Consider the following 26,491-nt stretch of genomic DNA (forward strand, 5'->3'; position numbering starts at 1 on the left):
GTTTTAAGTATTTGCTAAGCTCAAACTTAGATTGCGGATTTTCATCTCCAGTTAAAACTGAATCAAGGACTTCTTCTACTCTTTTGACAATATTCGTATTAAGTTCGCTTGCTTTTCTCTGAATGGTTATAACATCACTTCGAGGAATATTGGTTTCGTTGTGTAGTTCTAGAGTAAACGCAACGGCAGCTTCATTGATATCACGTAAATGATTGGTCAGTGGTGATGTACTTTGTGGGGTGTTTGACGGGCCTGCGCTGCAATCAAAGTGTGGTACATTATTACTTATCTCATCGACTATCTGATGAACATTTGGAACACTGGATGATTCTCCACCGCTATTAGTATTGGCACATGCACCTGTGTTAGTATCATGCCGGAGGCAATGCCTTTTAAAAGTGTACCAATTATTAGTTTTTTGAATGCAATCAGTGAATGTGCAAACGTAACGATAGTTAACAGGTATTTTATGACTACTGTTGAGATGTTTAATGTAGTTCGAGCTAACCGTAAACACCTTTTCACAGCCCTCAATGAAGCATGCAAACATGTTTAACTCGAGAGATATTCCTTCAAGTTGTTAATGCACTCGTATTGCTCTTTAACTGGAATGTTGTAGAAAAACGAAGAGATAAAAATCCACACCAGCCTTGAGATACGGGAGTGTTCCAACCCAAACACTGCGTTACATTTCACGAGGATGTCGATGGCTCTGGCTGCGGTGTCGAAACTGTACGTTAGGTGTTTGTACCTAACTTGAAACTCTCCGCTAAGCTTGCGTACACTTTCACCAATGAATACCAGTTTCGGAACAGGTTCAAATCCGTATTTGACGTAGTCTTCGGTGAATTTCTCGAAAGTGACGGCAGCAGAATCGGCAGATGCAGCAAATAAAATCACCTCTTCTTGAGCTACCAGAACGGATGGTTTGAAGTTTCGTGTGATTTTCGTTGGCTTCAATATGTTATTCAGCAGCAGAAGGATTGAGCAGTTTTTAGTGTCTGAAATATTTAAGATTGATATATCATGGTTATCATTATTTAGATATATAAATTACGCTTCATACTTATGTGTGTATCCGTGGCTTTCAATGACTCCAGAATACTTTTGGAGAACTCATCCTTATATGGCCGATCCAAATATTGTACCAGTTTCGGAAATGCATTTTTCCATCTCTCTATGCCGTCGCCGAAGCCCTCTGTGTTGCCGTACATCGAAATAAAGTCGGACGCAATCTGGAGAAAAATCATACTGATTAATACGCTAACACTAAGCTGATTAGCAGGACTTGTCCCTGTGGGAAGCTACGCCAAATAGAAGAAATGGACCGTGGAACTCGGCCCTTCCCGCAATGCTGCCCCTAATCGCATAACAGTCTAATCCTTAAAGGGTTTCCTATTCACATGGGACTGTTGTGCAAATAGCTGCAGTGGAGTCTACGCAGTTTATGGACGAGCATCAAAATAAAAAGCGTCTTTAAATTGACACTCAAGAAGACATGAACAGATGATCGCTGATCTCGTGAATGACCATAGTAAACATATAATTTAAAAAAATTGCCAAACTTACCGCTTGGTATCCATTCGGATCCCAAGTAACACAGAAAACATCTTTGGATATCAACATTTTTAAAGATGTTTTTTAAGCGTATTATAAGCGACATAAAATACATCTTGTGTTGTTACCTGGTTGTAAATATGCTATGCAAAAACAAACAGCACCGGAAAATATCATGTACGGTACCACGCATAAAATACTTCGAAATTACAACTAAACAACAGAAGAATCTAGCAAACAAATAACTTTAATCAAGTCAAAATGTAAAACAAGAAGAAGCAACCAATGCTTATAATGGAATATAATATTTTTAGGATGTTGTTGCCAATGGATTATCCGTTTCACGGGCGTATAGACGGCGAGGGATTAAAGACAGCTTCTTTCAAGTACCAGTGAGTTTTCAATAATGGCCACAAATATGTTGTGCGTTATTCTATTTTGACCAGTGATTGCGTCTTGGTCGAGCCACCATCAATGTTCAGTTTATCACATAACCTGCCACCCCAAACAGAGAATGATTATGATGGTTCCGCCACATATAATCACAAAGAAAATATAGTTAAATCTGGCCAGCATACGCAAAGGCAAAACATCCTGAGTCTAACTGGCCTCTCCAGTAATATCGACGTAGGTTGAATGGATAATCTTCCAAAAATAAACAATAAACTGTGCTGCAGAATAATTTTGCTGATCCAGTTTTAATCAATCGATGGAAACCAATTTCTGACACCTCCGGCGCTGTTATCAGCTGATTTACATGGTTACACACTCGGCCACTGGCTGACATGAAAACCTCCGGGACCCTGTCTTAGGGATACGGTTTGCTGAGTAGTTTTTTGATAGTTACGACCACCTAGAATCCTCCGGCAATTATAAACTTCCGTCGGGCCACCGAGACCAACAAGCAACGCTAGTGAGATTGGCAATGTTTTGATATTTTGACAGCTGCTGCTCTGTTAAGCATATAGTTCTATATAAGTTATTTTTACGTTTTGAAGATTTCCACAAAACAGAAATATGGCTAATGACTCTGATCTGTTGAAGAGATGTTTTTTAGATGTATTTTCAAAGTTCTTAAAATGGTCTTGGACAATATGTTGTACAGTTGTTATCGGAGTGTAATTTTATCGTAATTTCAACATTTCTAAATGCAAACACTGGAATTGTTGAGATATGTTTTGATTATTTTATAAAGACTACAATACCGGTCAAAAGTATGGTTACGCAAATAAAACAAAATACAAATTGGAACGTTTTGATGAGGTTTTTCAAAAATTTAAAACTTAAATTATTATTTTTTTTGACTAGATATTTTTAATCTTACTTGAGTCAAAGCGAGTAGTGAACTATTGGCACATTTATAATTTTGTTAGAAATTTAAATTGATCTTAACATTTTTGAACGACACTGTAAGCGGCATTGAAGAGATGCCATATTGCTTTTCTTGTGGATTGAGGAAAATATCCCATCAAACCGCATCATTTAGTCGGTTCAACTTACAATTTTCAATAAAATTCAATGGCGATTGAATTATGGATGAGTAGAAACAACTGTTTCACCATAAATCTCAAACCGCAAGTGGAACACCACACTACTGACGAGTGTTGGAAATGTCATGAATTTTATAGTAATTATTTACAAAATGTCATGTGTAATCATCGCAATTTATCACTTGGACTTATTTTTTTCCAAATTGCTAGAATACATCTGTTACGGAGGATACTGCCGTCGCTCTTTGTACCCCTCGATCTAGCAAAAACGCGTCGCTTCAATAAATGACCGATGTCATGACAGGTGTTTATGACACTTTGGTACGAACGGTAGAGGTCAAGAGCTAATCCGTCATGTGTCGACTATACCTAAAGCAGTCCATAATTGATTTTTCCATTAAATTACACTATTAATTGATTAGTATAAACTAAAACTGAATTCGTGTTATCCAAAAATACCTTTTTGTAAGTACTACTGCATAAGACATGAATTACATAACTGAATTCCGAATTGATACTGAAAATATCTATTTGATTAGATTTGCATTACACCGATAACGCCAGAAAGCTGCATGATTCAGCAAATTGACAGTTTAGGACCCATAAAGTAAGTGATACTTATATGAAGTGTGAATTCAGAGGTTAACCTTGAATCCTTACAGTTTAGCTGGTCAGAGTATTGATTTGGAACTGTTGGTTATCAAATTAGGAGTGTGGACCAAATTTGTAAGTTAAGTTGAAAACTAATGGAACCCAAATAACTAATAAATTACTTAGCTTTTAGCGCATCAAACCACCAAAATCATCGGTGTTGCAGCTTAGAAGAATCCGAACACTCTTACGCCAACAAATCTAAAAGAAATTTGACACTATGCCAAGGAGTACTCGCAGTGCACCCGGTGGAAAATCGGACTGCATGGCATGTAACAGGCCAGATACGTTGCGAATGGTGTCTTGCTGTCAATGCGGGACTTGGTGGCATTTTGAGTGCGTCAATGTAAACGACAGTATTGCCGAAACAGATCGTACGTTCTTTTGCCCAAAATGTCAAAAGCCTTCACCGACAATTCCGTCTCAACTGAAGCCTACGTCCGAAGCAAGCAGGAGAAAGGCCGTCAGTTTATCTGGAGTTTCGTCCACCTCCAGCATTAGAGCTAGGAGGGCTCGCCTACAGCTGGAAAAACTCGAGGCAGAGAAAGCTCTGATGGAGAGGCGTCTAGAGCAAGCACGTCGAGAACAACTAATTAGGCACGAGCAGGAGAAACGGATGCAGGAAGCTGAAATAGAGCAAGCGCGCTTAAAGATGGAGCAGGCTATAATCGAAGAAAATTTTCGCGTTAGAGAGGAGGAGTTGATGGAGGAAGAAAGTGACGGAAGGAGCGTTTCATCCGAGCAGAGCAGCATTAGCAAGGTGCAACAGTGGCAGAAAGAGCAACCCTATTCTGCACGGACTTCAACGATGACGGAAGCGGCGCCGACCACCGGCGGTTTGGTACATACTCAGGTAGCCCTCACAATTGGATCCGAAGGTAACATTGTAGACGAGGAATTAGAAGGTACGTCATTGAATCCATGCTATGTTGAGCCAGTTTTAGGAGGTATTATTGATAGGGCAGCTAGTATGTTAGGCACTATCCCCGAGGTAGATTCCCTTGCACGCAATAGTAATCCGGGCACAAGCCGGGGCACTGCATTGCCATTAACCCTTAGTAAGCAATCAGATACGAATATCCTCCAAAACTCAAATAGTGTAAGCTTCCAACCGCCATGCCGCTCTTCGTTGGCAAACGCGAATTTGGCCGCGATTCGTTCTAATGCATCTCAGCGAGACGGTCGAAATGCAGCGTGTGAATCGAGTGGTGAAGTGCATTTAAGTGATGATCGAGTGAGTCAAGTTTCGGAGTGTGAAGTGCGGCCGCAGCGTCAGATTTCTGCAAATCCAGGAGCACCTTTACCACGTCCGCGACGAATGGGACCGGAAGCATCCTTCCCACGGCAACGAAGCAGTATTGTAGATCCGCCGAGGTTCCAACCGCAATCTTCGGTACTGTGGGCACCTCAAGCAAGTGCGACTGTAGGAGAACAGCGAATGCCGAATCACCCATCTCCCATCGAGAATCAACCTTTCCAATCATGGGGGCCGACTCCGCAGCAGCTAGCTGCCCGACATGTGATGTCGAAGGAACTGCCGACTTTCTCTGGTAGCCCGGAAGACTGGCCACTTTTTATCAGTTCCTACAACAATACAACTCAAGCGTGTGGATACTCGGAAGCGGAGAATCTTGCCAGATTGCAGCGGAGCCTTAAGGGACATGCGTTGGAGTCAGTGCGTAGCCGCCTTTTGCTGCCGCAAGCGGTGCCTCACGTTATTGCCACACTGGAAACACTGTACGGTAGACCGGAGCTATTGATTCACACCCTTCTGCAGAAGGTCCGAGGAGTCCCTGCACCGAAGCACGATAGACTGGACACGCTCATCGGATTCGGAATGGCAGTGCAGAACCTTTGCGACCATTTGGAAGCCGGAGGTCAAGAAGCCCATCTTAACAACCCAATGCTTCTTTTCGAGTTGGTGGAGAAGTTACCTGCCAATATGAAATTAGACTGGTCGTTATACAAGCAGCGATGTGGTGATGTGAATCTTCGCGAGTTTGCCCAGTATATGTCTACCCTGGTACGAGCCGCAACGGATGTGACCTTGCACTACGGTCCCCGAGCAATACAGCAGAATCGAGAAGGCAGACCTGAAAAAAGCGGTAGGGATAAACATTTCTGTGGTGCACATTCGACGGAAGATTCCCCAATGCCGAGAAGGAAGGACGCAGAAGAAGCGGTGGGTAAACGGGCTACCACATCCCCCTCAACTCCAGCGTGCCTCATCTGCAAAGATCCAAAGCATCGAGTGAAGGAGTGCGCAGAATTCGCGAAAAGGAGTTTAGACGAACGATGGAAAACTATTCAACATTTCGGATTGTGCCGAAATTGTCTCGGTGCGCATGGCCGCCGACCCTGCAAGCTTTTCAAGCGTTGCGAAGTAGATGGGTGTCAGTTGAAACATCATCCGCTATTGCACTCCAAACTGGATAAACGAGATGTCAAACTGGACAGGAATGAGGATCAACCGCAAAGCTCGAGAGCTATGACTAACTATCATTGCACGGGGAAAACTACGCTTTTTCGCATCATTCCTGTGACGCTGTTTGGGAATAATCGAGCTGTTTCTGTATACGCATTCCTAGATGACGGTTCGGAGCGGACACTGATCGAGGAAGAGATTATCAATGAGCTTGGAGTTCAAGGCGAACATCTTCCTTTGTGCCTGCAATGGACTGCAAACGTAAGACGGACAGAAAGCGACTCGCAACAAGTCGCATTGCAAATATCCGGTGCCAACGGGCTGAAGCATACGCTATCAGATGTCCGTACGGTTAGCCGATTGGACCTACCACAGCAATCATTGAACTATTCCAAGCTTACGGATGAGTTTCCGTATTTGCAAGGACTTCCGATACAAGACTACGACCATGCATTGCCTCGTATCTTAATTGGGAACGATAATGCTCACATAACTGCCACTCTCAAGTTGCGGGAAGGGCAACCTGGTGAACCCATAGCGGCAAAAACACGATTAGGATGGACGGTCTACGGGATTAATCCAGGAAATCCAGTTGATTCGGCTCACATCTATCACATTTGTGAATGCCGGAATGAAGACTCTCTCCATGAATTAGTAGCACAGTTCTTCAGTGTAGAAAGTTTAGGAATATCGACCGTCACTTGTCCGGAGCCAGAAGATATGCAGCGGGCCAATAGGATTCTTCGAGAAACTACCAAGCGAGTGGGAACACGGTACGAGACCGGGCTTCTCTGGAAATTCGACAAGTGGGAATTCCCGGATAGCTACCCGATGGCAGTGAAACGGCTGCAGTGCTTGGAGCGACGAATTCAGAGCGATCCGGTGATAGGTGAGAGCGTGAAAAGGCAGCTGGCGGAGTATAAGGTGAAAGGATATATTCACAAAGCCACGGAAGAGGAGCTCAACGAAGCGGATCCACGCCGTGTTTGGTATTTACCTCTCGGCGTTGTGCTGAACCCGAAGAAGCCATCGAAGATACGCATTTTTTGTGATGCTGCAGCCAAAGTGGATGGTATTTCACCAAATTCAATGCTCCTGAAAGGACCAGACCTCCTCAACTCTCTGTTGGAAGTTCTCTTCAGTTTTCGCGAAAAACGAATCGCTTTCTGCGCTGATCTGAAGGAAATGTTTCATCAGATACAGATACGAAAAGAGGACCGACAATCGCAGCGCTTACTCTGGCGGGAAGACCCAACGAGTGATCCGGAAGTATACCTTATGGACGTCGCTACGTTCGGATCTTCGTGCTCCCCATCCTCAGCGCAATTTGTCAAAAACTTGAACGCCACGGAGTATGCGAAGGAATATCCAGCTGCAGCAGTTGCCATACATAAAAAACACTATGTGGATGACTATCTGGATAGCGCAGACAACCTGGAGGAAGCTGTGAAGATAGCAGAAGATGTACGGTTCGTGCACTCAAGAGGTGGATTCCATTTGAGAAACTGGTTGTCGAACTCTAAAGAGTTTCTCGTACGGGTCGGGGAGAGCGAACCTGCCTCCGAGAAAAATCTCCAGCTGGCTACAGGGAGTTCAACCGAACGCGTTCTTGGATTGTTTTGGAGACCCGATAGAGATGACTTCACATTTAGCACGGATCCTGCGAGGCACGTGGTGCAGCCGACGAAGCGTCAAGCGTTGAGCGTGGTTATGAGTACGTTCGACCCATTAGGATTTCTCGCATTCTTCCTAATCCATGGCAAAATCCTCATTCAAGAGTTGTGGAGAGCGAAAGTTTCATGGGATCAACAGGTACCGGAGAAGATACAAGAGCGTTGGGCTCGGTGGATGGAGTATTTTCAATGTCTGGATCAGATAAGCGTCCCGCGTTGTTACTTTCCACGGCATTCGGTCAAGGATGTCCGATCGCTGCAGCTTCAAGTTTTTGTAGACGCAAGTGAAGAGGCATTTGCTTGCGTGGCGTACCTGCGAGCAGAGATTGCGGATAGGGTTGAAGTAGCATTGGTGGCCAGTAAATCCAAAGTGGCCCCTCTTAAAGCTTTGTCTATACCGAGACTGGAACTAATGGCGGCAGTGATTGGAGCACGTCTGCAAGAAACCATAACTAGTGGGCATTCATTCCGTATTGATCAAATCTATATTTGGAGCGATTCCAAGACAGTGCTTGCATGGATAAAATCTGATCATATGTAGAAACTACCGTCAATTCGTGGCCTGTCGAGTAGGAGAGATACTTTCGAAGACAAAAACCGATCAGTGGCGGTGGATACCATCCAAGGAGAATGTTGCGGATGAAGCTACCAAATGGGGTAAGGGGCCAAGTTTTTCGCCGAGTAGTAGATGGTTTAGAGGCCCAGACTTCCTGTATCTGTCAGAGGAACACTGGCCAACGGATATCCAGCTGGAAAACGAACAAACGAATGAAGAACTCCGTGCTTGCTTGGTGCACCGCGAAGCAATAGCTGAGCACTATGTGGATTGGAGACGTTTTTCGAAATGGACACGCTTGTGGCGTGCGACGGCGTACGTTCATCGTTTTGTACAAAACTTGAGACGAAAATTGGTGAAAACTCCGCTGGTTTTTGGACCGTTAACCCAAGACGAACTGGCCAGCGCGGAGACAACTATTTGGCGATGGGTGCAAAACGAGGTGTATCCGGACGAAGTGGTCATGCTTTCCAGAGCTCGCAGCGGGCATAGGAGTTTCGGAAGTTTGGAACGAAGCAGCAAAATTCGTAAGCTGTCGCCGTTCATAGACGACGCCGGGGTAATACGCATGGAGAGTCGAATAGCTGCAGCCACTTTTGCTTCTTTCGACACCCGTTACCCTATTATTTTGCCAAAAGATCATCCGGTAACTGAGCTGTTGATCGAGTGGTATCACCGAAAATATCTTCACGGGAATGGAGAAACCGTCGTGAATGAGGTGAGACAGCGTTTTCATGCACCTAATCTACGAACGGCGATACGCAAACAAAAAAAGAAGTGTACATGGTGTAAGTTGAAATTAGCTGTGCCAGCAATTCCACGGATGGCTCCGCTACCGGGAGCTAGATTGAAGGCTTTCGAACGACCTTTTTTGTATGTCGGAGTTGACTACTTTGGACCGGTAGCCGTTCGCGTAAATCGAAGCAGCGTTAAAAGATGGATAGCTTTGTTTACGTGTCTCACCGTCCGTGCTATCCATCTGGAGGTCGTACACTCGCTCACCACTGAGTCCTGCAAGATGGCCTTCCGCAGATTTATAGCACGGAGGGGTGCGCCTGTAGAAATCTACAGCGATCGGGGAACCAACTTTGTCGGGTCCAGTAACGAACTACAACGACAAAAGTGCGCAATAGACCATGAGCTCGCCGAAACTTTCACCAACGCGAAGACCAAGTGGATCTTCAACCCGCCCGCAGCCCCGCATATGGGCGGCGCGTGGGAACGGTTAGTGAGATCTGTGAAGACAGCTCTAGCGGCGATGTACACAGCTAGAGTTCCCAATGAAGAAACATTAGCAACGCTGGCAGCAGAAGCAGAAGGTATAGTGAACTCGAGGCCACTAACTTTCATTCCGCTCGAAGAGGAACAACAGGAAGCGTTAACCCCAAATCATTTCCTGCTGCTGAGCTCCAACGGTGTTGTTCAATCTCCAAGAACGTTAACAGATTCTACTGAAGCTTGCAGAAACCAATGGAACCTCTGTCGCGTCATGGTGGACGCATTCTGGCGAAGATGGGTTCGAGAATACCTGCCAGATTTAACTCGTCGTACCAAGTGTTTCGAAGAGGTGCCACCCATCCAAACAGGCGATTTAGTAATCGTCGTAGAAGACAACGTGCGCAACGGGTGGATACGAGGACGGATCGCTGAGGTGATCCCAGGATGTGATGGCCGTATACGCCAGGCAACGATACAGACAGCTGCGGGACTGATGCGACGACCGATTGCCAAGTTGGCTAAGTTGGACGTACAGAGAGGTAAGGCTGATCCAGGAGAGCCAGAACAGCTTACGGGTCGGGGAGATGTTACGGAGGATACTGCCGTCGCTCTTTGTACCCCTCGATCTAGCAAAAACGCGTCGCTTCAATAAATGACCGATGTCATGACAGGTGTTTATGACACTTTGGTACGAACGGTAGAGGTCAAGAGCTAATCCGTCATGTGTCGACTATACCTAAAGCAGTCCATAATTGATTTTTCCATTAAATTACACTATTAATTGATTAGTATAAACTAAAACTGAATTCGTGTTATCCAAAAATACCTTTTTGTAAGTACTACTGCATAAGACATGAATTACATAACTGAATTCCGAATTGATACTGAAAATATCTATTTGATTAGATTTGCATTACACCGATAACGCCAGAAAGCTGCATGATTCAGCAAATTGACAGTTTAGGACCCATAAAGTAAGTGATACTTATATGAAGTGTGAATTCAGAGGTTAACCTTGAATCCTTACAGTTTAGCTGGTCAGAGTAGTGATTTGGAACTGTTGGTTATCAAATTAGGAGTGTGGACCAAATTTGTAAGTTAAGTTGAAAACTAATGGAACCCAAATAACTAATAAATTACTTAGCTTTTAGCGCATCAAACCACCAAAATCATCGGTGTTGCAGCTTAGAAGAATCCGAACACTCTTACGCCAACAACATCCCATTTACTTTTTGGCGGTTGCAACTTAGCGTACGCATTAATAAATTTTCTATTCGTATCAGTTTGTTTAATAAATGGTATCCGTAGGTTGTGTGACCTACAAATAGCCTAAATACAACCTTAACATATGATATGTAATATAAAAGTTGCGCATCAGTTATATAACTTTGAAATAACTTAATTTCAACCAATGAAAATAATTGTACCATTTAAGTATTTAACAAGTTTTTTTTATTGACACATAACTTAATTTGAGCTAATCAATGAACGAAAGCTGGGTGGAACGCTATTATTAGTACTATAAGTATATTGGAAAACATCTTATACAACCTGAAAGATGTTTTATAAGCCGCCATTTTTTGCGCTGTTTTAAATATATAAGTGTTCAAAACTAAGTAAATAATACAAGAAAAATACAACAGAGCTTGTACGAAAAGTGTATTTTAAACTATTATATAGCAAGCTGTGTTACTTGGGATCCTGATACACGGAGGAGTGTCGGTTCAATAATTCATCAGCGAAGGTCTTGTTTCCAAGCTGGCTTTTTCTCAAAGGATACGCTTGCTCCCACTTATCCAATGCTGTTGTCCATGGCAGTTTATTATATTTCAACCACTCAACTGCTTTCACAGCAGACTCATCGGATGTTTCCGGACTCGTAGCTGGTTTCTTGATGGCCAGATGAGCTTCTTCGCGCAGTTTCCTTTTAGCAGCTTTCTGCCTGCTGTTGACGATTTTGTTATACAGCTTGCCGCCGGGGTTTTTCCTCCCACCAGCGCGAGGGATGTAGTATGTTCCCTACAACAAATTATAATAGAATATTCAGTGTGTGTATCTTAGTATGGGAAATTTTGAATTTTTCAATGGAGTGTAACACAGCGGTAGACCCCCTCCGTCCCCTTTTAGTGTTACGTAATATGGGAACAAATCCCTGTACTGTATATACTACTAAATATTCCAAATTTCTAAATAATCATATATTCTCAAGAACTAGACTACCGTGAATCGCATATCAGTCCCATCTTTGCTGGATTTCCTATGCAAATGGGACAGATATGCGATTCACGGCAGTAGACGAATTCAAACAAATGGAATTACATAGACTTCTACTTATTATATATTATATATTATATATTATATATTAATATTTACTGAAATGGCATGAAAGGGTGTCGGCAAGGGTAAGCCACCTGGGTTTGAGGTCGAACTATTTTTGATTGACATGCTCGATTTGCCCGAATCGATTGAAATTAGTGGTGTTCACTATGCACCGTTTTTACCAGACATTAGGAAACGTTAATAATTTACGTTACGTTTCGTGCGGAGCGGAGGGGAGCTCAACAATGTGTGACGACCCGTACAACACGTTCAGCGAACCCATACAAAAACGTGATAATATGGGAGAGAGGATTGGCGAAATGGACAATTTTTGTGTACTATAATAGTCCTGTTAACTAACTAACATACTACAGTAGACGTTCGGTCGGTGCAAACGGTTTAACTGCAATGCTTTCTAACTGCAAGTCCGGTAAGTGCAACAAATTTGCAGTTATCGCACCGCCAAACGTCAAAATGGTGCGCCATGTTAGCCCTAATGAACAGTCGAATGAATTTTTCGTTCATTTTACGTCAATTGACGGCTTGTTGACACTGTCAGGCGTTGCAGTTATCGAATTTTCGTTCGCTAAGTGAAACGTAAACATGTTGCAGTTATCGAACGTCTACTGTAACATACTAACTAACATAACTATAATAGACAATGTTAGAGCAGGATGGAGCAACTTCGACCTACGTCGTTGAACAGGACTAATTTATGGACGTATACTGTAGGAATTTACTAGTAATCAATGAATCGCGCCACTTGGGCGAGGGTTTCTATATTCGTCTGTTTTTCACTATAACTCAGTCAAATTTGAATCAATTGACACAATGTTTGCAATGTGGTGAGATAGATATAGCATCTACCCGTGTACAACATTTCAAGTCAATTGGTTCAAAATTGACTGAGTTATAGTGGAAAACAGACGAATATAAAAGCCACCGCCCAAGTGGCGCGATACCCTATTGTTTTTGTACAAAAAGCAGTTGAACTGTTTCAAAACCCAATACTCACAGCCTTCTCGTATTTAAAAAGCGCCACGATGCATTCCGCATATTCCGCCAAGCATTCTTCCTTGGCTCTTTTCCCAGCGTTGCAGTGATGCTCGGTGAGAATTTGGACCTGCTCCCTTTGGCTGTCGGTCGAGAGCGGCCCAGAAGCTCCTCTTTTTCTTATGTCCTGTCCGGTCAATGTGCTGCGGGGTAAAATACTTGCTCTGGGCGGCAACAGCAGCCGACGACGTTCCCGGAGCATTCCACACCTCTTTCAGTGGGTGCCGCTCGTGTCGCTCAACGTCGCGAACAACCTCGCCAACAACAGAGGCATCCGACGACTTTTCCTCCTGACTGGGTTTCGATGATGGGGAATCGGCTGGCTTTTCTGCTTCGATGATGGGTTCCGGAGTCACTTTGGGACTCGTAGCCGGAATCACTTTGGGATCCGTTTCAGTACCCTCGTCGGAAAGATAATCTTCGATGATGATTGACGATGGTGCCGGCGATAGCGGCGGACTCGGTGGTGGCAGTGATTCGCTGCTGAGCTCCACGGCTTCAAAGCCCAGTAGTTGAAAGCCCTGAAAGAACAGATTATGTTATATAGGTATTTAATTTTATCGCTGTTAATCGGGTTTGTGCTTTTAGATACCAGCTACCGATTCTTACCTGTTCCTGCCTCCAGCGCGTCAGACGAGCAAAAACTTCGTCAACATTCCACTCTTGTGGATCAATAATTTGTGCCAGGCCGTCTTTGTTTATATTGGTGAGCTGCTCCAATTCGATACCGCTGTCTGAAAATTTGTCAAAAATAGAGAAATTAATGAGTCTATACCAATCATATGATCAATTTGTATTTAGATTCATATAAAAATGTAATTACCTGTGAGAATTTTCAATATTTGATCCGGGAGTTGCAGTTTTTCGATAATGACGCCAGCAAGGCTCTCATGGGAGTTGTTTCCAGACGCCATTTTGACTTTCTAATCGAAATGTAGTTGAAAATATAAGTTTGCACTAATACATTTTCACCATTAGGATAAATTTATACATTGCATTAGAAGGTGCCATAAATTATAAAAACACACTTATAATGTTCAATACAAATGTGTTTTAAAAGTTATTCAGTAGTGTTATGAATTATATTTGGTGGTGTCGCATATAATGTAAAAATCAAAACAAATAAATTAAATCATTACTTTTCTTTTCGTGTACGTTGGTAGGGTGGGACGTGGCAAGATGGGTCAGTGCCATTTATGTTTTGTATATGTTGATTATTTTGTTAGGTAGTCTTTGAAGAGTTAGTACTAGTACATAGGGTATGTAATATAACACAACGTATCCACAATAGCTTATGTAAACCACAATAATCAGATATCGAAGACTGTGGGACATAAGCTTTTTAATGCGTAGACAAAAGATATTCTTCAGCTTATATTAGGCTAGTAAGGAGCAATCGAACAAACAAAAATTGCTGACGTTTGTTAGGCTTGCAATTAAATTGCTGTTCACATACAGTCGAGTCTCTTACTAAACGAATTCCTATTAAACGGACTCCTATTAAACGAACTCCTACTAGACAGGGGTGAGCGTTATAGGAGACTAAGAGCTTATGGGATTTCGGCATTTTGGGGGTGTGGCCTATTATCTCGGGTGTGTTAAGAGTTAACGCAATACTTTCTTCAGCAAAGTTTGTTGAAGTTTCCCCGCTAGCCAAAGCAATCAATTGGAACGAAACCCAAACACAAAGGCATGTGCACCAACAAATGAAGTGAACGCAAATCGCATCATCTTAACACATATATTCTCGCAACATTTTGTCGCCCCTTTTGCCGGGACCCTATTCTACTAGCCCTGTCTCCTACTCTCTTAACTGTACATTTGTAATTTGGCAGTATACATGTTTTGCTTTTCCGTACTCACATATCGCCGCCAACGCACCTCGGCACCACCATACCACGAATTGCACCGTCCTTCCGACTGTTCTGAGTCCCTCTTGTCACGTTCCCCCGTGACTGTCTACGGTTGGGCACAGGCACTGAAGTGGTTACGGTCACCGGTAGACCCAACTTCGACTTGAGCATTCACTACGCACGACTGGAACGGCCTGGCCCGCCTCGCCTACGGAGCTCGTTGGGGACCGTATGCTCGTAGCCCGACCACGCCGCACCTTCGGTTGCTCTGTACGTGACCGCCAGGTTCCGTCAGGTTCCAGACGCGTCCTTCCTAGCGTATTGCTAGTCTGATCGTGGTTGTCGGCCAGCTCGATCGGAACGAGGTCTAGATTTGCACCAGCGATGCCTCGGGCCCCGTTTTCTACGCCGAGATTCTATAAAGAAAGAAAACCCCTGTCCATCTCACATTAGTGACTGCTCAGGTGTGGTTGGCCATTCGTGCGCTTACCCTACTGGGGGTTTTCGTTGTTGCTCTGTGACTTCCTTCCACGGACGTGATTTGTCGGCACTCCGACGGACGTCTTAGTTCGATGCAGGTGCAAGCCTATCATGAAAATGTTGTTTCAAACCTTCGTGCTGCTAGTGATGGATCTGATCATAGCTTACCCGATGTGGTTTCCCCAACGCTCGCGTTTCTCCGTCCTGGATTCTGCCTTCCGACAATGATGTCGTCTTCCGCACCTTCAATGCCCTCCGTTTGGAGGTTAGGTTCTCGTCTCACGCGTTGTCCTCCTCAATTGCAATCGCCCCTCAGATGGCTATCCGCGGACGAACTCTTGCGGTCGTTCGATGATTTCCGATCTGCGGAGATTTGCGGAAATTAGCTATTTGTGTTCGTGCACACATTCGGGACCTACTCAACCTTTCGTCTGGTATGACACCGCACGGGACGTTCCTTCTCGCACTATTGAGGAATGGCGAACGCGTGATCTACACCGCTGACTCACGAAATGTACCTGGTTTGTTTGGACAGATTTTGATAAGTTATTGATCGGCTTGGCAATCAGAGTTTAATTGTGCTCACTTGTCCTGAACGGGATTAATTCTTCCCCCGATGTTTGCTCTGCTGTTATCGGTCCGCTCCCGTGTCGATTTTCTTTGGTGCTGCTGTCTCGACACCCTGCACTAGCTACGGCTGACACGAATGAGCGAAGACAAAGCCGACCGGAAGAGTCTCGGGAAAAGCAATCGCGCTGCGGCGGTGTTGGTGTTTTTGCGTTTGCTTGCGTTTCGTGTAGTGCCGAGGGGTGGACGGATGAGATGTTTTGTTTGGCGATTTGTATAACAGTTGCGTTATGAGGGACTTATGTGTTTCTAACTGATGCTTCTTATATTGACACAGATTAAACGTAACACAGCATTACCACAGCGGCAGAATTTTTCGTGAGTCGAAGACTAGTTGACTCACGAAAAATTCTTTCAACTTCCCACAAAGTCGGTCCGAGACGGGTCCTATCATGAATTCTTATCGTTAGAGGCGAGCTCTAACTATGAAATTTTCTGTACTACATACTACACAACACAAAACCACAAATCTTATAAAGTGTACCAGCTGCGTTCTGGCAAATTTGATAGTATACCAGCAGTGTTCTGGCAAATTGTCTCTGACCGTTTTCAACCTGTTTCTCATGACTATCCGCCACCGTGGTAGACATTCAACTTAATCCTAAATAGTTATTTGCGGGGGGAGCGACACTAGTTTTGCCAAGCCGAAAAACCCCAAAAAAAGCCGAAAAAAGTCGAAAAAACCCGGTAAAACCCGCAAAACTTTTGCGGGTTTTAGCGACTTTTTTGGGCTTTTTTCAGCTTTTTTTGAGGTTTTTTGGCTTGGCAAAACTAGTGTCGCTCCCCCTGGTTATTTGGCTAAACTAATTGGATTAAACACAAAACGAAAAGCTCTAGTAAGTGGGATAGTTTGGTTGGTCTTATCTTGTTGTCTGGCCTAGAGAAAAGAGGCATTTGCTCCCCTAGAATCGCCATGAGCCCATGTAAGGAGCTTTACCGCGCCCCGGGTCGCGTTACTTTCAAGAGGAATTTCATGACGACCCCCTAAAGACAACTGATATGGATTGATTATGCTATTGATGTGGAATACTGACGATAAGTTGAGTTTGATCGTTTCGATGTATTTCCGCATTGGAGTCTCCCTCTGACACATCAGGGTTCCGAGCTCCCTCGCCTGAAGTAGGCGGATTCGTGCGGTACATCTGAATGTCGCAATTCGGTCCTTGGAGTTCTATTTTTCGAATTTCCGGGTTGTTTTCCCCCGTCGCTTCAGGCGGTTTTATTCGTTGTATTCGGAATTCTGTGTTCGGCGTTTTCTCGCATATCTTTCGGTGACTTACTGCATTGCCGGAAACCGCTGTTATCTCCTTTCTGTTCTTTACCCTTCGCACTGCACAGTCGATACTCCCTTGCGCCGAATAGTGGCCGTAAGCTTCGACCTCCGCCGACCCGGCTTGTTGGGCCCTCGACCCGAGACCTCAGCTCCTCCTATTCAGGAAACGATCTGCCGTACTGAAGAGTTGTCTACAGCCTGTGTTTTTGTCTTGTTCGGCGAGCGGCGCGCGATCCATTCCCTGGCGCGATGGGAAAATGAATCGCTATTTCCATCTGTTCTTGCTGCTCTGATGCTCTCCCTCTTATTCCTCGCTCTTTTGTTGGTATCTGGAGCCTCCCTACTCACGATAGTTTTCAGGGTCCCAGTCTCCCTTGCCTGACGTAGGCTGTTGGTTCGATGCACTCTGTCCAATGGTCTTTGGAGCCTCCCTACTCACGGCGGTTTTCGGGGTCCCAATCTCCCGTGCCTTCCGAAGGCTGCTAGTTTACTGTATAACTGCATAATGGTCTCTGGAGCCTCCCTACTCACGATAGTTTTCAGGGTCCCAGTCTCCCTTGCCTGACGTAGGCTATCGGTTCGATGTGCTCTGGTGTCTGCCGTGTCTCAGTGTTTGCAGCATCAATCAATACCATCTGAGTTCGAAACTCCTTCGCCGGCGGTCGACATGGAAGATGCCTTAAGAAATTCCGTTCCACGTGTTTGAATGTCCTTTGTAGGAGTCTGATTGTCCGCAACATGTTGTGGCCTTCATAGCTGGATCTAGTCGAGGTGGAGAGGTAGTTTAACAAAGTTTTTGCTCATCACACCTGACGTGGGCCATTTGTCCCGTTTGGCGACGGATTTTTGTGAGCTTGGTGCTCATGGTTAACAGACTTAGTCTGCCGACATAGCTTGAACAATTAATCCGTTTTAATGTCCTTGGCGTGGTATTGGCCCATCTTACCAGTTGTCACATCTTCCAGTTCGTATAGGTTGGCACCTAAGACTTTCCTGATGACTGCCGGTGTGAACTTAGGCTGGAGCTTTTGGTTTCTATGGTCCACTTTCGACGATAGCTCGAACGTGCGCCTCCATACAATGTCTCCTTCCTTGTACGTCACCGAGCGCTTGCGAAGATCATATCGTTGCTTTGACTTCTCGTGATTCTCCTTGATGCGATGCACGATGAACTTCTGGATTCGCTGAATCCCCGCCAACCGCCGATTGTGCGATTGCTGTGCATCTTTTTCCGTGTTCATGTGCTGCAGCTGATATAGATCCGTGAATAGCACCAACTCTCTGCCGAAGTTGGCATAATGGGGACTAACCCCAGTGGCTTCATGTTTTGCGCTGTTTATAGCTGCTGTTATTGATGGCAAGTGTTCGTCCCAGTTCCGGTGATCCTCATCGATGAGTGCCCGAATGCATGTAACCAACACCCGGTTGACTCGCTCAGCATTGTTCACCATGGGACAATAGTACGCTGTCTTCATGTGTTGAATTTTGTGGCGAGCTAGCATCGAACGGAATACGCCGGACTGAAACTGTTTTCCATTATCCGAAAGAATGATGCGAGGATACGAGAACTTCAGAAAGACGTCGTTCTCCAAAATCTCCACCGTTTTCGTCGAATCGGCAGCACGCATGGCTCGGATGATAACATATTTTGTCACCCAGTCGACGATTACGAGCATCACCGTGTTTCCTTGCTTAGAGCGGGTGAACGGACCCACAAAATCGATCGAGATGAGTTCCCATGGCAACTTAGCTGGCTTCATCGCTCCCATCTGAGGCATCAGCGTCGTGTTCGGTGATTTGCTGGCTTTGCAGGTCTCGCAGTTACGGACGTAGTGATAGATGTCGTCTTGCATTTTCGGCCAGTAGAAGTGAGATTTGATTTTCTGCGATGTCTTATGGATACCCAGATGGGCTGCCGCTGGTGCATCATGATAGCGTTGCATGATTTCCTTTCGCTGTTCTTGAGGCACCGCTTTTCTCCATCGATGCGTGACTGCTCCGGTTTCATCCTTACTACGGCAGTTTTTATACAACTCGTTGTTCACCACTCGGAACTCCGGCAGGCTGTCCGGCTTCTTGCTCACATGTTCTAACATTTTCGTGTACCATGTGTCTTTTGTGCCGTCTACCGAGAACGTTGCTTCGCTGACGATCCTGGAAAGAGCGTCCGGAACGACGTTTATAGACCCTTTCCGGTACCTGATCTCGAAGTCAAAAGCGTTTAGTCGAAGCAACCACCGACTCATCAGCGCAGTGGGATTTTTTAGTGATTTCAGATAACTCAACGCAGCGTGATCACAATACACCGTGAACTTTACCCCTTCAATATAACCTCTGAACTTTTCAATTGCTCTTATCACCGCCAGACATTCTCTTTCCGTTACCGAGTACTTCCGTTCCGACGAGGAGAGCTTCTGGGAGAAGTAGCAGACCGGATGTTCGTCTCCATCTATCTCTTGCGTGAGCACTGCTCCGATGGCCACGTCGCTAGCATCGCAAGCAACACTAAACGGTTTCGTGTAGTCCGGCATGATCAGAACCGGTGCTGTGACTAACATCGATTTAAGCTTCAAGAAGGCTTCTTCTGCCTGGCTTGTCCACCGAAACTTGGTTTTGATTCTTGTCAGCTCGGTGAGCGGTGCTGCTATTCTCGCAAAGTCCAAGATAAACCTTCTGTACCAGTTACAGAGTCCTATGAAACGTTGCACATCTCTCCTGGACTCTGGCACAGGGAATCGTACGATGCACTCGACTTTCTCATTGTCCACTTGCCACCCTTTCTCATTGAGGAGATAACCAAGATATTTGATTTCCTTTCTGCAGAATTTGGACTTTTCTGCCGATATCGTCAGGTTCGCGGCGCGTAGCCGTCGGGCGACTTCTTCCAATACCTTTAAGTGTTCTTCGAAAGTTCGTGAGCATATGACAATGTCATCGAGGTAATGGAACACAAAGGGCTCCATGTCGGCAAACAGGTGTGTCATTACTCTGGCTAATGCTTGGCTGGCCGTGCACAGTCCAAAGGGTACAACCTTAAATTGAAAGTGTCCTCTGGAGGGTACTGTAAATGCCGTGAGCGGCCTCGACTTTCGATGAAGAGGGAGTTGCCAAAACGCGTCCTTCAGATCAATCGTTGAAATGTAAGCACAGCCACCTAGATTTCCAATTATAGATGATATTTGTGGAATCGGATAGCCTTCGTTCACCATTACTGAGTTCAGATGCCTCGCGTCCAGACAAACACGGTACTGACCTGTCTTCTTTTTCACTGCTACTAAGGGATTATTCCATGGCGAGAAAACGGCTTCCTCAATCACATCCAATGCGATCATCCTGTCTATTTCGCGATTGACTTCCTGCATTACATACTGTGACATTGGATAGTACCTTTGCTTCTTAGGCACCGCGTTTCCGACATCTATACGATGCTCGTATATGTTCGTTCTACCCAGTGTTCCATCGCCTGCCTTGGGAAAACGTGCCACGACCTCGTTGAGCAACCTGCGTTCTTCTGGTGTGAGATCTTTCATCGGTTCTTCTGTTGTCTGATCGTTTTCCTCATTCCTTGTCGTCGCTTGCATTGTACAACATATTGGCTTTACTCCGAACATATTCCAAAAATCCATGCCCAGTATAATGCAGTCCGGTATGGAAGGGACCAGTAGCATTGGTAGCGCTTCGTGGCGGTCATTGTAGGCCACGGGAAGTTTTACGTAGTTGTTGATCTGGTGGTGTGTTCCGTCCGCTGTCCTTATGCCACCTTTTACCTGTTCCTTCCGCAGTCCCAGTTCTTCTACTACTTTTGTGCTTCTTCCTCCTAGTAAGGAGCAATTTGCGCCGCTGTCTAATAGCGCGGTTAGCTCGCGCCCTAAAACACTGATGACTGCGTGTGGTCGATTGTCTTGTCCGGGATTGATGATGATTGTATCTAGATGGAGTATGATCTGCTTTTCTGAGGGTTCGGCGATTACGAGCGGAGAATCCGTTCCCTCTATTGTAGGTTCCCCGCTTGCTGGTTTCCCGCGTCTGTGCGGCACGTAAAACAGCTGCGTAGCGAATATCCTTTCCTGCCACAACGGTAACAAAATAGGATCGCTTGTGGTTTTGGACAGTCCATAAAGCGATGTCCTTCCTCGTCACAGTTCCAACAGGTCATGGCTGGCCGCGCCTCGCTACTTCCTGGCTGCTGTCTGGTCTGTAATTGTAGTGCTGGGCTTGGATTTGCATGCGGCCGTTGTTGCCATACGGGATGCTGCTGTGTCTGGTGCCACGGTTGTTGGTGCTGCGCTTCCTGCCGGTATTGCGAGGACGAGGACGCTGGTGTACTTGCCGGCTGTGCTCTTGTTCTGTCTTGTTGCCAATCTTCCTGTTGCTGCTGCTCCAGTTGCCACCGTTGTTGATATTGGTTGGATGGCGTCCGAGAATGATGCGACAGAGTTACTGGTTGAGCCCCCAGTGACCGCCCAAGGTTTTGAGCCTGGCTGTTTGACTGTTTCAGTGGCTTTCGTTCGAACTGACCTTTTAAAGCACTAACCTGTTGCATTAGCTGGTCGATCTTGCTTTGCCATTCTGCTTCATCTTCCTCGAACGTCGAAGTGGAGTGTTGGTCTGTCGATGAGTTCTCGCTTCCCTCGATAGATTCCACCGCGTTTACTCTGGAATATCGAGGCGGTTGGGATTGCTGATATGGTTTTGCTGGACTGACTGGAGTAGCGAAGTTGGGCTCCAACAACGAGTTATGTGGAACAGGAACTCTACGTTGCCGATTAAGAAGCATACGGGTTTCGTCATAGCTTGTGCACACTTCGACCATCTCCTGCAGGTTCATCGGTCTTGCTGCTGTTACGATTGCCGCATAGTCGGCATTCATGTTTTTCTTGACGATGAAAAACTTTTCCTCCTCCGCCATAGGTGGTGAAATGAATCGAAATAGTGCTGCGATGTCTCGATAGTACTTGGCGAAGGATTCCTGTTGGCCCTGGAAGCGGAAGCTGGCTTCCAGTCGCAGTATCTGTGCATATCCAACTGGTAGGAACTCCTTTCTTATCTCCTTCTTGAAGGCCTGCCATGAATGGAGAGACTGTTGTGTCATGGCGCGAGCGTACCAGTCTAAGGCGTCATCTTGAAGAAGATGTTTGATTGACGAAAGAAGTGTTGCATCGCTCATTCCTTCTGATTTGGCGAATGTTTCAACCCGATCCAAAAATATGTTTAGAGACGTCGTGTCCTTCTCGCCCCGAAATTTGAACGGCCAGTTATGCACTGCTTTCATCATTCTCCGGTCTTCTGGTCGCTCATTTGTTTGTGTTCGTACAGGCTGCTCTCTCCGTGCCAGTCGTTCTACCAAATCTGCGTACAGGCTAGCATTGTTGGTGATGATATTCCGGAATGTCTGGTCGTGTATTTGGTCTTTTCGATTTAGGCTGTCGTTTATCGCTGAAGTGTTGGTCGCTCTTCCTCTACCTCTGGTGTTGTCTCGTCGGTCATGTTGATCTCTTAGCACTAGTCCTCTGCCCCGACCGCTCACAACGGGAGAACTTGTTGCTGACAACTGTGGCTCGTGATCCTCGAACATGCTGTTGGCTCGTTGGAAGTTGTTCTCCATTGCCATCGGTGGAAATCCTTCTGTACAGCTCACGCTGCTCAGCTGTTCTTTATGCACTGCACCTGTGCTGGTATTCTGTGCCGTTGAGACGCGTGTGTTATCCTTCTGGTGTTGTCCGCTGTTTGTGAACTCCTGGATAGAATACGCCCCCTCCATGGATGCGGCATCTGTTTGCTTCGATGCCAGGTGGCGTTGCACGTCTTCTCTCTCCTCCATTGTCCCTTCGAACGGTGTCAAATTTGTCACTGCACTGTCACTTCGATCATTTCTCTTCCCGATGCGCAATAACGCACTGTTCACTTCACTGAGTAGCACTTTGACCAGAGCACACAATGTTTCCTTTGTACTCACGAACGGTACGAGAGGCTGAATGATTTTCAGCCTGGCATCGTAGTGAAGAAGTCGCGAACGTAGTTGAGAAATGACAAAAGTGTCCTTTATCAGGATCGCTTCATCGACTAGCTTTCTTAGCTCCCCGATCTTGTTTTGACAGGTTTCTAAATTTGTACTGGAGCTCATTACATGTTCCGAGTTGTGAATGGAAGTCTCATCTTCCTGCGACATCAGTTCTTTCAACTTCAGGACTTTATTCCTGTGAGTTGAAGGCCCGAGGTTGACAACGAAGCGAAGCGCTAGTTCGTAATCAATTTCCTCGTTACTCCAATGCGTCAAATCCATTTTTATTCCACTGATCTAAATCAAATCCAAACCAACTGAGTGTGCTCAAATTGTAATGTGAGCTTAACTATCCACAAATCTTCAAAGAAAAAAAAAACCGCTAAATATGATGTATGGTAATGCTTAATGTGTGGGATTTTGCGTTGGGCGCCAGTGTTGAAGTTTCCCCGCTAGCCAAAGCAATCAATTGGAACGAAACCCAAACACAAAGGCATGTGCACCAACAAATGAAGTGAACGCAAATCGCATCATCTTAACACATATATTCTCGCAACATTTTGTCGCCCCTTTTGCCGGGACCCTATTCTACTAGCCCTGTCTCCTACTCTCTTAACTGTACATTTGTAATTTGGCAGTATACATGTTTTGCTTTTCCGTACTCACATATCGCCGCCAACGCACCTCGGCACCACCATACCACGAATTGCACCGTCCTTCCGACTGTTCTGAGTCCCTCTTGTCACGTTCCCCCGTGACTGTCTACGGTTGGGCACAGGCACTGAAGTGGTTACGGTCACCGGTAGACCCAACTTCGACTTGAGCATTCACTACGCACGACTGGAACGGCCTGGCCCGCCTCGCCTACGGAGCTCGTTGGGGACCGTATGCTCGTAGCCCGACCACGCCGCACCTTCGGTTGCTCTGTACGTGACCGCCAGGTTCCGTCAGGTTCCAGACGCGTCCTTCCTAGCGTATTGCTAGTCTGATCGTGGTTGTCGGCCAGCTCGATCGGAACGAGGTCTAGATTTGCACCAGCGATGCCTCGGGCCCCGTTTTCTACGCCGAGATTCTATAAAGAAAGAAAACCCCTGTCCATCTCACATTAGTGACTGCTCAGGTGTGGTTGGCCATTCGTGCGCTTACCCTACTGGGGGTTTTCGTTGTTGCTCTGTGACTTCCTTCCACGGACGTGATTTGTCGGCACTCCGACGGACGTCTTAGTTCGATGCAGGTGCAAGCCTATCATGAAAATGTTGTTTCAAACCTTCGTGCTGCTAGTGATGGATCTGATCATAGCTTACCCGATGTGGTTTCCCCAACGCTCGCGTTTCTCCGTCCTGGATTCTGCCTTCCGACAATGATGTCGTCTTCCGCACCTTCAATGCCCTCCGTTTGGAGGTTAGGTTCTCGTCTCACGCGTTGTCCTCCTCAATTGCAATCGCCCCTCAGATGGCTATCCGCGGACGAACTCTTGCGGTCGTTCGATGATTTCCGATCTGCGGAGATTTGCGGAAATTAGCTATTTGTGTTCGTGCACACATTCGGGACCTACTCAACCTTTCGTCTGGTATGACACCGCACGGGACGTTCCTTCTCGCACTATTGAGGAATGGCGAACGCGTGATCTACACCGCTGACTCACGAAATGTACCTGGTTTGTTTGGACAGATTTTGATAAGTTATTGATCGGCTTGGCAATCAGAGTTTAATTGTGCTCACTTGTCCTGAACGGGATTAATTCTTCCCCCGATGTTTGCTCTGCTGTTATCGGTCCGCTCCCGTGTCGATTTTCTTTGGTGCTGCTGTCTCGACACCCTGCACTAGCTACGGCTGACACGAATGAGCGAAGACAAAGCCGACCGGAAGAGTCTCGGGAAAAGCAATCGCGCTGCGGCGGTGTTGGTGTTTTTGCGTTTGCTTGCGTTTCGTGTAGTGCCGAGGGGTGGACGGATGAGATGTTTTGTTTGGCGATTTGTATAACAGTTGCGTTATGAGGGACTTATGTGTTTCTAACTGATGCTTCTTATATTGACACAGATTAAACGTAACAAGTTTTAGGGCTTGATAAGATCTACCATTTAGAACTTTGGTTCATATGATTAGTTGGCAATTTGGCCGCTAGAGGGACCATCAACAATTTGATGCTAAATTGCACTACGGGAGCCATATCAGGTTGTCAAGCAAACGTTACGATATGCGACAGCTCAAGACCCTGATAATTTGGAAGGATAGTGTCTTCGGGAAAGTTGTTGGGTACGCCAATAACTTACTGACGATGAGTTGCGAAGTTCGAAATTCCTCCACTGGGCGGCGCTAGTGAGCAAGTAAAATTTCAAAACCTCATATCTCAGAATCCCGATAACTTAGGATGATGGTGTCTTCGGCAAAGTTGATCAGTGTGACATGAACTTACATAAAAATAAACACTTGTTTCGCAATTCTGCCACTAGGCGGCGTTAGTGAACATGCAAGTTTTAGAAATCTCATAGCTCAGAATCCTGATAACTTAGAAAGTTGGTGCCTTCGGCAAAGTTGATCATTATAACATAAACTTACATAAAAATAAACACTTGTTTCGCAATTCTGCCACTAGGCGGCGTTTACCGGGTTTTTTCGTCTTTTTTCGATATTTTTGGCTGTTTTTCGACTTGGCAAAACTAGTGTCGCTCCCCCCGATAACTTAGAAAGATGGTGTCTTTTGCAAAGTTGATCAGTATGACATAAACTTACATAAAAATAAACAATTGTTTCGCAATTCTGCCACTAGGTGGCGCTAGTGAACATACCAATTTTAGAAATCTCATGGCTCAGAATTCTGATAACTTAGAAAGTTGGTGTCTTCGGCAAAGTTGATCAGAATGACATAAACTTACATAAAAATAAACACTTGTTTCGCAATTCTGCCACTAGGCGGCGTTAGTGAACATGCAAAGCCGAAAAACCGCCAAAAAAGTCGATAAAAGACGAAAAAACCCGGTGAACGCCGCCTAGTGGCAGAATTGCGAAACAAATGTTTATTTTTATGTAAGTTTATGTCATACTGATCAACTTTGCCGAAAACACCAACTTCCTAAGTTATCAGAATTCTGAGCTATGAGATTTCTAAAATTTGCAAATTCACTAGCGCCTCCTAGTGGCAGAATTTTAAAACAAGTGTTTATTTTTATGTAAGTTTATGTCATTCTGATCAACTTTGCCAAAGACACCAACTTTCTAAGTTATCAGGATTCTGAGCTATGAGATTTCTAAAATTGGCATGTTCAGTAGCGCCGCCTAGTGGCAGAATTGCGAAACAAGTGTTTATTTTTATGT

At 45.4% G+C, this 26,491-nt stretch overlaps 2 protein-coding genes and 1 long non-coding RNA gene across 5 annotated transcripts; all 3 read right to left on the reverse strand.

Moving 5' to 3' along the window:
* Positions 1-11,452: 11,452 nt before the first annotated feature.
* LOC109401108 (uncharacterized) lies at positions 11,453-13,921 on the reverse strand. The gene is made up of 4 exons (XM_029861555.2): positions 13,766-13,921; positions 13,552-13,676; positions 12,905-13,463; positions 11,453-11,589 (listed from the first exon to the last, which is right to left on the reverse strand). The coding sequence occupies exons 1-3, from the start codon at positions 13,854-13,856 to the stop codon at positions 12,918-12,920; spliced, it is 762 nt and encodes a 253-aa protein (XP_029717415.2). The 5' UTR covers positions 13,857-13,921; the 3' UTR covers positions 11,453-11,589; positions 12,905-12,917.
* Positions 13,922-14,400: 479 nt separating this feature from the next.
* Positions 14,401-16,512, reverse strand: LOC109418395 (uncharacterized). Its single transcript, XR_009996523.1, has 3 exons — positions 15,444-16,512; positions 15,286-15,381; positions 14,401-15,230 (listed from the first exon to the last, which is right to left on the reverse strand). It is a non-coding gene; the product is annotated as an uncharacterized LOC109418395 (long non-coding RNA).
* Positions 16,513-21,166: 4,654 nt separating this feature from the next.
* LOC109405522 (uncharacterized) lies at positions 21,167-25,226 on the reverse strand. Of its 3 annotated transcripts, none has more exons than XM_062845363.1 (3): positions 24,899-25,226; positions 24,737-24,830; positions 21,167-24,675 (listed from the first exon to the last, which is right to left on the reverse strand). In XM_062845363.1, exon 3 carries the CDS (start codon positions 23,456-23,458, stop codon positions 21,167-21,169), a length of 2,292 nt encoding a protein of 763 aa, XP_062701347.1. In that variant the 5' UTR covers positions 23,459-24,675; positions 24,737-24,830; positions 24,899-25,226. The 3 variants fall into 3 exon arrangements, with proteins under 3 accessions (XP_062701347.1, XP_062701346.1, XP_062701348.1); XM_062845362.1 differs by having other exon boundaries at positions 21,167-24,267; positions 24,323-24,418; positions 24,481-25,226; XM_062845364.1 differs by having other exon boundaries at positions 24,732-25,226.
* Between the last annotated feature and the right edge of the window lie 1,265 nt (positions 25,227-26,491).

This window comes from Aedes albopictus, chromosome 1 (assembly GCF_035046485.1).
Source record: "Aedes albopictus strain Foshan chromosome 1, AalbF5, whole genome shotgun sequence".
Classification (NCBI taxonomy): domain Eukaryota; kingdom Metazoa; phylum Arthropoda; class Insecta; order Diptera; family Culicidae; genus Aedes; species Aedes albopictus.